Genomic DNA, 14,099 nt, shown 5'->3' with positions numbered 1-14,099 from the left:
CCTTAACAGTACGGATTCCAGTACATTCAGTTCCCTTTATGGTGATGAGGTGGGGTCTTCAGACTGAACTGTTGCTTTAAGGCTCAGCGGGCTCACTGGTTCTGCCCTCGAACACGTTCGGTAGGAAGCAGCAGTCCTGACCTGGTCACGTCCCGCGGTTTGCATCGCCAGCCACCCTTTTATTTGTCCCCGATTACTATACCATCACAGGTAATCAGGGAGGGGATTAGTGTTTGACCGGCAGCTTTTGTTATATAGTTGCCGTATGTGGAGCCGCCACCGTTTCGCCCTCCTTTAGTATCTTCCTCTCCCCCTTCACTGTTTCCTCTGACCACCCCTCCCACCTCTGTCTCACCCCCTCCCTCTCCCCTCACCCATTTTACATTCCATCTTTGTAAAATTACAGCAGTTGTATCTGTCTGACTGCGTGGAAACAGGTGATATGATTATCGCCTCTCGTGATTTATTTATGCTCATAATTTATTCATCCCCCACCTCTCATCTTTTGCTCATTTGTTTGTGCGTTCTCCGCTCGAAAGAACCTGCAGACCGGGTTTTAGCATCACTTGTAAAAGGAAAAAAACAAAACAAAAACAAAAAGCCGGGCCTGGATTTATCACTCGGCAGAGTGTTGGGATTTAACTGCGGCTCAAGCAAACGTATAACACGTGCTCCCATGCACGAGCGCGCGCACGGGCCCTTCGCTGCGGATGACCCCGGAAATATCATTAAAGGCCGAGCGTTCCTTGAAGGAATGCCTATCACACTCCCACCATTCATGCCAGATTAAACTAAAACCACTTCATGATGAGAAATGACAGCATTGTAGCCATTTTCTCAAACCTTGTAATTGACGTTTTGCGCCGTCTGATGTGATATGGGAAAGATCTCGCGAGATCTATTTCTACTTGGAGTATGTGTTGACAACGACTCTCTGCTACAACCGCGCCAATTTTTAGCCTAATATCTGTAAAACTGACTGAGTTGTGTCTCATTTTGGGCTTGCTAAGGTCAGCTGGCTGTGGAGGCCGCATCGAATTGGATTGAATCCAAAAGTTAGTCGGTTGTAGGTGTCTGTTTAATGATTGTTTTGTGCAGGTTTCATTCAAATCTGTTGAGGGATTCACAAGATATTTTGCTAACAGACAGAGGCTGATGCCATCAGTTAATACCACAGTTTTAAGCAACGCTCTTGCTCTGTATGTTGTGCTTGTAGTATGCGTTGAGGAAAAGGCTCAGTTACTACTGCACCAATTTTGAGCTCGATATTTGTAAAATTGGCAAAGTTGTGGTTATTTTTGTGTTTGCTAAGGTTAGTTAGCTGTGGCGGCCATCTTGAAGCAAATTGACTGTAAAAGTTAACCTGTTGTAGTTGTACATCCAATGATTGCTTTTTGAAAGTTTTATTGCGATATATTCAGTGGTTTATGAGATATTTTGCTAACAGACAGACACGGCTGACTCCGCTAGGCAAAGGCAAAGTTTTAAAAACAGATCTTGTGCGTTGAGTTAGTGCTTGGAGTGTAGGTTGGGCATGACTCTCAGCTACTACCATACCACATGATAGCTCAGTATCTGAGTTGTAGCCTTGTTTGTGTTTGTCAAGGTCAGTTAGCTGCGGCAGACATCTTAAATGATCAGTTGTAGATGCATATCCAGTGATTGTTTTTTTGAGTTTCAGGAGATATTTTGCTAACACGGAAGATAAACAGACATGAGCGCAAACTTTATTATCTTGGGCCTTCAGTGGCGGGCGATTAAATAAAAAACAAAAAAAAGAGGGTTGTGGATTCCTATTCTGATGCATTTGAAGTCCTGAGCTGGAGCTGTCAGCGTGTCCTCCGACGCCGGCAGACTTTATTCTCCCTGCCTGTCATTACATTAGCCACACTGCTCTCCCTCTGTGCGTGGAGGAAGCGCCGCTCTTCACCTCCATTCTGTAAACGCCTAATGCTCTCCTTCCTAATCTTCCGTTTTCACAATTGTTTTCACGGCCCGTTCGGAGCGGGCGAAGGGGACGCCGGGAGGATTTTCTGCAATTCCTGGATTGCCTTGGTAGCCGGGCTCAGGTGGTGCTCAAGTAAATTGAAACAGCGTGAGGGATAAGCTCGAGTGTGTGCGTGGAAGAGACAGAAACGACGGGCAGAGAGAGCGGCTGTTCAGGGATTTGCTGAATCTGCGCGCTAGCTGAGATAAGAGTGCGCAGCCCCGCTCGTGGTGGGTTAAGGCGGGCTCCCCGGCTAATGTGCTGCGCCGCGGGTCGGCGTGCGGGTCCTCGGCGAGTAATCCCAGTTGTTTCCTGTCGCAGACTCGTGCCCGGTGTTGTGCAGCGGCAACGGCGTGTACGAGAAAGGGAGGTGCGTGTGCCTGGAGGGCTGGAAGGGGGCGGAGTGCAACGTGGAGGAAGGGCAGTGTATCGACCCCACCTGCTCTAACCACGGCACCTGCATCCAGGGGATCTGCATCTGCACTCCGGCCTACAAGGGCGTCAACTGTGAACAGGGTAAGTCTCAAACACTCACGTCCAACGATGCACATCCAGATTTCACCTTCCACCAAGTTCGTATTTATAATAAGAATGGGAGATTTTACTTGACAGTGACTCTGCCAGCTCTGATGCAGAACATTTTGACCAAATCAACTTTTGATTGCGAGCCACACCCACCGGCCACTTTATTTTTAATGCTGGTTAACACAAACAGCTAATCAGCCTATCACATGGCAGCAACTCAGTGCATTTAGGCATCTCGACGTAGTGAAGACTACTTGCCGGAGTTCAGTCCATCTCATTTTTAGACCACTGACGGAGACCATTTACAGTGGTCCAAAATGGAGACAGCATCCAGTGAGAGGCAGTTGTGTGGACAGCAGTGCCTTGTTGTTGTCAGAGGATTATGGGCAGACGGGTTTGAGACGACAGAAAGGCAACAGCAGCTCAAATAACTAAGGGTTACAACCAAGGTCTGCGGAATACCATCTCTTTACACGTAATATGTCAAGCCTCGAAGCAGGTGAGCTCCAGCAGCAGAGGACCCCACCGGGTGACACTCCTGTCAGCTGGGAGCAGGAAACTGAGGCTACAGTTCACACAGGCTCACCAAAATGGACGATAGGAGACTGGGAAGAAAAAAAAAACAAAAACCTTGCCTGGGCTGACGAGTCTTTCTAAACCCTAGAGATTGCTGTGAGTGAAAATCCCAGGAGATCAGCAGTTTCTGAAACACTCAGACCAGACAACAACATTGTCCTTTCAAAGTCACTGAAAATCTCCTTTCCTGCCTCATTTTGATGCCGTGTTTGAACTTCGGCAAGCCGTCTTCACCTCGTCGAAATGCTTAAATGCGCCGAGTTGCTGCCAGTGTGACTGACTGACTAGCCTTTATTCCACCCGTTTTAAGTCCACCTGTTCAATCGAACAGGTGGACTTAACTCTCCAGTGGCTTTCAGGTCAAACGTACCCAAAATTACAAGGGCTTCTCTTCCTCTTTAGTTACGAGGGCTTCAGGAGGGTTAAGAAAGTGGCTGTCGGCGTATATTCTAATCAAAACCATTACAGCGTGACACATGGCTCAACTGGCCTCCACATTATATTTTTGGGGGTTTTATCATTTTCGATAGAACTACATAATTTAGACTTAATCCCCCTTGATATCTCTGTCATATTTGCATAAATGTTTCCACACTGTGGATTTTTTTTCAATGTTGAGTTTTTCTGAGCTGTGGTTAACAAGTTTCTTTTTTTTTTTTGTCAACTTGCTAACGACTGCTAATGTTAGCTAGCTCGGTCGTTGAACAAGTCCGGTCAGCTTTTCCCGGTTTGCCTCTGGAGTACGGTCGACTCTCGTGTGACGACATTAGAACTGGGACGTATGAGACAAATTGAAACGCAGCATCGGTCTCGTGTCCTGTTAGCCGAGACATAAATCTGGACGTGGGGAAAGCTAAAGCAACACGTCCGCCTTGTCGAACAGCCCAATAAATTACCCCAAAAACAAACAGTGTAATGATAATGAAACGCCGATGATGTTAGACTTGATTAAGGGCCGTCGGCGCAACTGTCGTCGGCCATCTTTTTTCGCTGGTACCTACAGAGCTGTCGCCTGCCAAAGATGGATTCAGGCGTGTGACCTTCAGCGACTGAGCCGAGCTGAGTTAAGCCGAACTCTGCTGAGCTTTGGCTCTGTGCTCAGGGCTGTAATTACACACACTAACACGGCGTAGCACAGACCACCTTGACACACACACACACACACACACACACACACACACACACACACCATTTCAGCTCTTATCATAGCTTCAGCTCTAAGTGTCCTATGAAGTGTAATGTTGTGGAACAGATACAGGGATTGTAGCTGGGGTGGTTAACTCCTGGATGGGATGCAAAGAACACTGCTTTCATACTCGGTGAGCTGATGATTATAATGAGACGGTCCTCACCCACCATCAGCACCCCACCCCCCCTCCTTCCTTTCACCTCTGACTCACTCCGGCTCTCCTCCTCCTCCCTCTGTCTGCAGTGGACTGCGTGGACCCTCAGTGCGGCGGGCACGGCGTGTGCGTGCGAGGGGAGTGCGTGTGCTCGGCCGGGTGGGCCGGCGTCAGCTGCGAGGACCCTCTGCCAGCCTGTCAGGAGCAGTGCTCGGGACACGGCAACTACCTCGCGGAGTCAGACACCTGTGCCTGCCAGCCCAACTGGACGGGACCCGACTGCTACACCGGTGAGGCGCGAGGATTTCCCCGCCGCGTTCAGAAGGAAAGAGAAAGGGGAAAGAAAATTGAAAACGCCGGTGTTCTTCTAGCATGTGTGCGGTCCTGCAGATAATACTTCCCGAGGACGTGATAGACATGAGAGGGATTTATGGTGGTGTGTGTGCGCCCGCGTGCATGTGTGTTCCACCCACTCTTCATGCCATTTTCTAAATGAGATTTCCTCTCATGACTCTTTGACTGCAGCCCTCTGAAGCACACTTGTACACCAGGACTCACTTCACTTTGCATTCACATCGCAACACACATCGCGTGCTCACGCACACATGTACACACCACCGCTTGGATACACATTTCTCTTTAGCAAAATAAGGAAGAGGGAGGAAAAAAAACTTTAATAAAACTCTTTTTTTTTTTTTTTTTAACATTGCTGCAAGTCCTGTCAGACTCTGCAGCTCCTAGAAACACTCAGCTTGGCATTTAGGAGCTTGCCGATGTTTATTGTATTCCCTTTTACCTGAATATTAGTAAGTGGTTGTTAAATTTAGCTGTAAAAGCTTTCATACAACTAGAACTACCTTTTCTTTTTTTTTGCATTCTGCCTGGTGAGACAAAATCAGCTCTATGTTGGTTATGGAGAAAAAGCTCAAAGGTAGCAAAGCGTGTATCGGAGTGCTGGAGATATATAATGCAGCCTGGTGTCCTTGTCTTTGCAGTGAGAGCTGAAAGAGGAAAATCACCATCTACAGCCTCGTTTTTTTCCCCCCTCCCTCTTCAACCACACCTAACTACAGATATAAGAAAAACAGAAAGTCCACCCTCTTTCAATTGTAAAGTTTTACATATCAGGACACATTAAAAACCATCTAGTCTTTACCAGGTTCATAAATTATTCAAATCTAATCTGAAGTGGACAAAAACACACAACAGATTCCACCATGTCCGTATTTATTAAACAAAATAATGAAGCCAAAATGGAAAAGCTGTCACAAACTAAGTTCACCCCGTAATTCAGTGGCTTGCAGAACCACGTTTAGCGGCAATAACCATCAACATACATAACTAGAGACAGGAGCTGAAGCTGGAAGTTGAAGCCACAAGGGAAGAGCGCCCCCTAGTGGCTGGCTGCAGTATAGTTTTTAAGTCCTGCCCCTCCATGTAAACAAACGGGACATTTTTCTGACTAAAACCTAAAAAAAAAAAAAAAAATTTCAGGGATTGATTTTTGTTGATTTACATAGCTCTTACCCTATATTTTACCATAATTAGTAAAATATGCAATTTTCAATACATTTAGTTTCAAATAATTAATTGAGGCTAAAAAAAAAACACGTCCTGTTACACTGTGATTGACAGTGTGACAACCTGTTAGCGAGCTGAGAAGGTTGGACTTTTGTATTAAGGGGGGCAGTATCACGTTGCTAAAGCACAGATGCTGGGTCAAAAACATACAAGATACAAGCTCCCACAGTTTGGCTTCAATTTTGGATAATAGAAGTTAATGGAGTGGCTTCGCTCATCTTTATTTACGTTGATCGTCTTAACACAACTTTAACGATCTAGCTCAGACCCACTATGGCAGGGGTCTCCAATCCTGGTCCTGGAGGGCCACTATCCTGCATGTTTTCCTTGTTTCTCTGCTCCAACACACCTGATTCAGTGGTTAAATCACCTCTTCATGTTCTGCAGAAGCCTGTTAATCACCCATTGATTCAAATCAGGTGTGTTGAAGCAGAGAAACAAGTAAAACATGCAGGATGGTGGCCCTCGAGGACCAGGATTGCCCCCCCACACTATGGCCTCACCAAACTTTGGGGCTGTGCAACCAAACTAGGCTTTACATTATTATAAATTGTGTTTTCCTGTCAGTTTTGTTGATCATGACCCAGATTGGTCCAAGCCTACCTCGATGTATGGAGGAGTCGATGGTCGACCCAATCACTGCAAGGTGCCCAGGTCCCGTGGCTGCAGAACAAGCCCAAATCACCCCCCTTCCAGCACCGTGCTTGACAACTGGCATGAGGTGCTTGTGCCAATATGGCGTGTTTAGGTTTCTCCAAATGTGGTGGTGAGCATTATGGATAAAGTCATGCGGTTCATTTCGGATGCAGCCAGAAAAGCCAGATTTAGTTTTCTGCACAAAGCATTTCTATTTTGGTGTCACTTTTGTTTTAACAATCGCCAACGTGGTGTGATGTGTTGCATGCTTCTGTGCACTCGATGCAAGGTTTGAGTCATTTTAAAACCTGGCGAACGCCACATCATTTTTATTACATGCTGATACGTGAAACCCCGGAATCGAGACGAGTGTGGGCTTTCTTTGTTCGGTGCAGCACTCTGTCCTTGTCCTTGCAGTCAGAGCTGAAAGAGAGGAAAATAGCTATTATGAAAGTCGCTTTTTTTCCCCTCCTCCCCGTCCCCCACCCCGTCTCCCCCTTCCACCACACTCGCTGCAGTTGTGAAGGAGCCATTCCACCGTGAACACCAAAGATTTGCAGGACCACTCTGAGGTGTATGCTTCCCTTCATTATAGGGATATAGCTCATGATAATGATGAACCGTGGTTGAATATCTGAGAAATGAGCCTCCTCCCTTCTACCTGCCGGCCTTTTAATCAAAAAGACCCGGCATTTCTTTGTCCCGGTCTTGTTGAGGCATAGCTAAGGTAATGTAATTCTAATAGAGAGCTGAAAAACTCTCCAAGTCGAATCCACTTCTTTTTTTTTTTGCTACCTCTCCATGCTATGTATATTTAAATTGAAATAACTTTTTACTGCAGCTGGATAAGTAGGCTTCGTGTGCCTCCAGCACTTTGCTCTCTTTACTGATGGATGAGGCTTTGCCTCTGCAGAGAGAGCGTGAGTCAGACGGCGAGGAGTGCAGGGAGGGAAGGAAATATGCAAGAGGAAGAGGAAAGAAATTTAAAGGGATGTTACAGAAGAGTGGACAGAAAGAGCAGGGAAGAGAGAGCTGACATGGACAATGAGGGGAGATGTAAAAGAAAAAAGGTATTAACATACCAACTAAATCTGATCAAAATGTCAGAAAAGCATAATAGAGCTGAATTGGAGTCCCAGTAGTTTAGAAATGTGGTGCAAATACAAATCATTTGGCTTTTATTCTGAGTCGATTCACTCATCATCTTCTTAAGGGAGCTGAGCTATTAGAGGTGAGAAGATTGTGTATTGTGAGAAAGTAGATTTTTTCGTCTCTGAGGTTATCCCACTCAATCGCTTGTGTGTGTGTTTTTTTTTTTCTAACTCTCTCACCTTTATACAATGGCTCGCCCCCACTTCTGATTTTGTAAACTTATTTTTTTCTCCTCCCCGTGTCCCCTGTGCCTCTTTTTAACTTAGTTTTCCTCGCAGCGCTCGGTCGCTCCATCTGTTCCCCTCCCTCTCATTCTTCTCGTCCTCTCACACTTACGCGCTTCTTTTTTTTTTTTTTTTTTCCTTCTTCCTCACGCATGTCTCCGCCCACCTGTTCAACAGAGCTGTGCCCGGTGCCATGTGGCAGCCATGGCGTTTGCTCGGAGGGCCAGTGCCAGTGCGAGGAGGGCTGGATCGGTGCCGCGTGTGACCAGAGAGCGTGCCACCCTCGCTGCGAGGAGCACGGCCAGTGCCACGACGGGACCTGCATCTGCCAGCCTGGCTGGGAGGGGGAGCACTGCAACATCGGTGAGTTTGCGCGCTGCTGCACGTGGGAGTGTTTATTTGTGTCCTGTGATATTTAGGCGTATATGATTGGATATAAATCTTCATGAAAGCTGTCACCTCGACTAATTTCCATGTGCAATTATTTCCTCTTATCCAAATATTTCTTTTTCTTTTTTTTTCCCCTCCCAGTCACTCACGATTTGGATGTTGTAGTGAAAGGTAATTTGTTTTTATTGAGAATTTTAATGTTATGTTTTTAGCCTCCGATATTCTTATAAATGACCCAAATTTGTGTGTGTGGGGGTCATCAGACGGCTGCCCGGGTTTGTGCAGTGGCCACGGGCGCTGTACTCTGGAGCAGAGTGGCTGGCGCTGCATCTGCCAAGCTGGATGGAGTGGGCCTGGATGCAGCGTTGTCATGGAAACTGACTGCAGTGATGGAACTGACAATGACGGAGGTGACATTTTACATCATCTATCACATTATATCTCTTTTTTCCTCCTTTCTTACCTCCCCGAGCCCTCTCTCTCTCTCTCTCTCTCTTTTGGCACATTGTCCCTTCCGTTCCATTAATTCTCATCTCAGCTAAAAAATCTTCCTGATAATTCCTCCTCTTCATCGCGCCGTGTTGGCCCAGTCCTGCTGTGACTCCTGTAGAGTCCTGCTGCCTATTATTACAGTATAATGAATATGTATTTGTGCGTGTGTGGGTCTTCATTTGTGCAAGTGTTTGTGTGTACGGCTGCTTTTCTTCCTATCCCAGCTAAATGTCTGATATGCATACCACCTGCAAGGATAAAAGGCACTCAGAGAAATTTTCTCAAGCCTAAATAGAGAAAAAGATTTGAGGTCTTTTGGTTGTGAAGTGTCTCGTAGCCAGAAGGAGGGGTTGTGTCTGTCTCAGCCATGTACTGTGGTATTACAATAATTTCCAGGCCATTTCAGTCCCATCTACAGCGCTTCTCCAAGACATGACCGATTTTTATTTAGCGCGATATTACACTGCTTTCAACTTTGCCCCATTCTCTTTGAAACTCCATCAAATATCCATTACAGACGTGACTGTTAAGGTGGAGCTGTAATCCATCACTGCAAACAAGGTAGTGTTGCCTTTGTTTGCAAGGAAAGCTTGTTAGGTTTGTGTATGTATGTGTGTGTGTCTGTGTGTGTGTGTGTGTGTGTGGTTCCATATTTTTGTCGAGAGGTGTTTGGATCTGCAGCAGCAGGAAGCCTCAAACACAGTTTTCTGTTGGCGCAGGCTTCTGATAGCTACAAAGTAATCTTTTCTTTTTTTTTTTCCTGCACATTGTTTACCAAAGCTGCGTGACTGACTCAGCCGGCACTCTAAAGTGTCAGTGTTGATGGCTGCTAAAACATGAGTCACAGGTCCTTATTCTGGATTACAACCACAGAGGCATGCAAGAAAACATGCCTTCCGGACTGTAAAACAGGAGCTGAGTATCGAAAACGATTCATGGCAGGAGTTTCTGCGCTGTCAGAGGGGTTGGCGGGTTTTAGTTACCTGTCTTTGTTGAGTTAATGGATTGTGTTCTTTAGTTTTTTTTGGTCTTCTTTTCATTGTATTACATGTTGATTCAGTTGCGCAATCATATGCTGTGCAGTTTTTTTTTCACTGCTGAAATGACATTTCTCCACTAAATGTCACTGACTAGCAAGGAGCCGACCCGAACAATGCGAGATTAGTGGTTTAATCAGAGACAAAGGGAAGGATGAGGTTACGGATGGGTTTGATGAATGAGGCTCATCAGATGAGTCGGAGATTTGGTGGTTAGGAACTACAGGTTGGGAGTGGTGTCCAATCCCAGCTGGCTTGAGGTCCTGATCAGCTTTGGTACCTGGACCAACGGAAAATAGGAAACAGGGAGGAAAAGTCGTGAAGAAGTATCAGAAAGTGTAGGTAAGAATGAGCAATAAAGAGGGATGACGGATTGGATTGTAATTGGATCCTGTGTTGGAATGAATTTGATGAAACTGGACAGAATGAAATTGGATTTGAATTGGATAGCACGTAGAGATGACTGCGGTTGTGAATTGGCTCTGTATGAAATAAAATAATTTAAACTGAATGAGTGTGATGAGAAGGGATAAGGAAGTTAGGCCTGCATCTCACTGGGCTGTGACGCCTGGCGACTAGTTGGAGACACAAAAGTTGAGAGAAAATGTGCAAATTTCCCATCAGAATCGCACTGAATTAGAACTTACGGCATGTTTGCATGCGCACATGCCTGCAAATAGATTGCAACTCTTTTTGTGGCGTTTCAGTGTCTGAATAATGTCTCAGTTTGATGGCAGTTTATTCTTGTTTTTGTTTCCAATCAGTCACAATATTTAGTGTCATGGGTTCCCAAAGTTGTCTCACATTTCCCACACTTTTGGACCCACTGAAACTCAATTGGGAAGGGTTCCAAATTCCTGCGTTGTTTCTGCGACTGGTTTGAGAGAAAGTGTTTGGCTCAGATTTTTCAAACCTATTCAGTGACACAAAAGCGAGTAAACTGGGAGCCCTTGTGAAAAAATTGAGACACTTTTTAACCTCCTTTGGAATTCTGTCACTAACAGCCTGGTGAGCAACAGGATTTAAAGAAAAGAGATAGTTTAGTTGATGAATTGTGTATGGCAAGGCTTGTCGGGTGATTCGAGGCGTGGTTGAGTTTGGCTCTGTTCTTTTACCAAAGACAACAATCTAACATCTTTTAGCCTACTCCCAGTATTTAACAGTGATGTAATGGTATATGTATTCATACCGATCTGTGATCAGGCGTAGCATGTTTGTCACATGCCATCATAAACATGAATTTCTTTATTGCTTTTTTTGCTAACTGCCTTGGCAGACAAAGAGTAGAGGAAGGTACGGTCTAAAGCACTCCACACCAAAGCAAAGCAAGAACTGCTCATTCAAAAGAAACACAAGAGCTTAGCGATCAGCTTGTTTGTTTTAAATGATCAAGTTTCCAGAAATCCCATGGTGGGAAAAAGGAAAGAGAGGTGGCTGTACGGAAAGCCCAAAGGGTCATAAATTGCACGCACTGAAACTCCCTCTGACTCCCTGTAAACAGTTTAAACATTTCCAACTATGTATGAACAACACATTTACCCTCACCTCGCTGAAAATCCAGGTTTAAGGTTTTTAACATTTATTCATTTTGTTATTTTTACATCGTACAGTTGTGTGTTTGCTTTTACTTTGTATCAAGTCTAGGTCGCATTCTAAACACTCCTTTTTGTAATCATTTTTTAAGATTAACCAAAGTTTCTGTTTGACCCGCGACCTGTGAAACATTGTTTACAGTTCAGATGGACGAGTAAGACTGAACCCTATGGCTTTTTTATTTTATTGCGATGCTGACAAATCCTACTTTGCTGTACATGACCTGCTACCTCCGAGCCTCCCCCACTGGCAAGAGGGGTTTGTTTTTGTGTCTCTGCTTTTGGGAGCGTTATTGTCCGTTTAAAATGAGTTTTCAAAAAGAAGCTTTTGGCATTTTTTTTTTTTTTTTTTGTGAGGTGAACTGTTACACCCTCGATGAATACAACACATCTTACAAAGAGTTGAGTTAACGTCTTCTGTGCTTCAGCAGGAACTTTGTCAGGCCAGATTTAGCTCATAAGTCATGCTGTTTCAAGCCGAGCTGTACGTAAGAACATCATTCATGAACATCGCTGCGAACACTGTTTATAAACAGATTTGCAAATGGCAAATGTGAATGCCACTTTATGCAGAGCAAAGGTTGGCATTCACAAACTCAGACGGGTGATATTTAAACATGAAATGGCAGGAAAATGAGACGAATAATGACCCCCATGGGTTCACACTGCTGCATCAGTTTTACATCGACGTTGAAGCTCTCTGTTTTTCTGCTCTCTTTCTTCTTTTTTTTTTTTTTTACCTTCGAAAAACCAAATTCCCAAAGCATTTGATTTTTTATTTATTTATTTATTTTTTTCTTTTTGGTCATAAATTTTTAGTCGGTGCTAGCCGGCAGGATCTGTTATTCTGTATCATTCTGTTTATATAATCCTGTCAGAACTTGGAATAAAATCAGGCTCAAATGGAGCTCGATCCATACTCGGAGCAGAAAACAGGATGCTCCCGGCTCTGCTGCATTAAACAGTATTTTTATTTCCTTCCATGAGTCACCTTGTTGTACACAAGCGCAATACAAAATAGCAGGCCTTACCCCGTTTGATAAACATGTGTTGATCTCAGCTGAAATATGCGTGTGGTCTCTGTGAACGAGGGGCTAAAGCAGATGTTTAGGTGGGGAACAGATGGAAGCCAAACAAGAGGCTTTAAATACTTAAGGCACAGCGTGCAGAAAGGCATTCTGAGATACAACTTAATGTTATAAAATACACAGGTGATGCGTGATAATATATTTGCACTGACAGCTGAGATTTTGAAGTACATTTTGGCTGATGGAAAGTGCAGATGTTGATTTGAAGAGAGATTTTTTTTCATGATGGGATTTAATAGAATTATCAAGTAACTATTGTTGACAATTGATTATGCATGAATTATGCATAATCATGCATAAATTACAGTTCTTTTCAAATATACCTGCATACAATGAGGTGCAAAAGTAGTAGTCTCTCTGTTTTGTTTTGTTGCCTTGATCTGGAAATTAAATGGATTTTAAATTCGATTTTAAGTAATGGACCTGTGCAAAATACTCAAAATTAAAGTTGAATAAGGAAAAAATGTTTTAAATGAATCTACAATAATAAAAAAAATACAGTTGAAATCTGAAAAGTGGCGTGTGCATCATATGTTTGTTCTGCTTTGAAGCCCCAACCTTTACCTTCAGAAGCCACATAATTAGTGAATTAAGATTCACCTGTGGACAAACGATTCAAATACACATACACCTGTTCTGATAGCTTCCAGTGCAGCACCTCTAAGTGTGTGCGAGCTACCGCCGATAAAGAGACAGCATGAAGACCAAGGAACTCTCCACGCAGATCAGAAGCAAAGTTGCAGACGAGTACACATCGGGGTCGGGTTAGAAAGCCCCGAACCTCCCACAGAGCATCATTAAATCCAATTATCAGGAAGCATATTTCAAAAAACAACCCCGCCGCAAACCTGCCTGACAGGAGAGGGTCGTCCATCAAAACTCAAAAGACCGGTCAAGGTCACCAAAACCAAGAGGCCAAAGATAACCCTGATGGAGCTGAGTGGTTCTTGTGCAGAGATCAGAGCGTGTCTCAAAGCCTCTTTGGGCAAGACTCTGCACCCCCATAAACATGTTTATCAATGTATGAGTGAGAATACAAAAGTGCTGTAAACAGCGTGTAAAAACATATATAAGTGAAAGCACTGGATGAGTGGATGAATGAAAAACTCTATGAAATATTAAGAAGGTTGCTTTTAAGGGCGGACCATTTAAAACTGTACTTTTTTGACCATCGAGGACAACATCGTGTTTGGTTCAGACCTAGAGCCTCGCGCCACAGTGAAGCATGGTGGTGGCAGCACCGTGCCGCGGGGACGCTTTCCGTCATAATGATGAGAGGTGTTCGGCTTGAGGCAAACACGGTCAGAGAGGAAGAACAGATGGATGGCAACAAAATCAGAAATAATGCCCGGATGGGGATGGGGGTTGGGGGAGTACACTTGCAACCCACTGGATCGTCCCGGATAACATTTAGGAGCAAAACTGTACGTCAGAAATACACAAAATGAGCTCGTATGCATCTATATCACTGTAAAA

The 14,099-nt window shown here is 44.5% G+C and overlaps 1 protein-coding gene across 2 annotated transcripts in view; it reads left to right on the top strand.

Moving 5' to 3' along the window:
- The window catches only part of tenm1 (teneurin transmembrane protein 1), a 265,666-nt gene that overhangs the window by 143,458 nt on the left and 108,109 nt on the right, over positions 1-14,099 (top strand). For both annotated transcript variants that reach the window (XM_017419725.2, XM_025006695.2), the window contains exons 10-14: positions 2,309-2,503; positions 4,521-4,721; positions 8,202-8,387; positions 8,556-8,585; positions 8,678-8,824. In XM_017419725.2, coding sequence (XP_017275214.1) covers positions 2,309-2,503; positions 4,521-4,721; positions 8,202-8,387; positions 8,556-8,585; positions 8,678-8,824 — 759 coding nt within the window. The remainder of the gene's footprint in view (positions 1-2,308; positions 2,504-4,520; positions 4,722-8,201; positions 8,388-8,555; positions 8,586-8,677; positions 8,825-14,099) is intronic.

Source organism: Kryptolebias marmoratus, linkage group LG9 (assembly GCF_001649575.2).
Source record: "Kryptolebias marmoratus isolate JLee-2015 linkage group LG9, ASM164957v2, whole genome shotgun sequence".
Classification (NCBI taxonomy): domain Eukaryota; kingdom Metazoa; phylum Chordata; class Actinopteri; order Cyprinodontiformes; family Rivulidae; genus Kryptolebias; species Kryptolebias marmoratus.
This window is presented reverse-complemented; position numbering and strand designations above follow the sequence as displayed.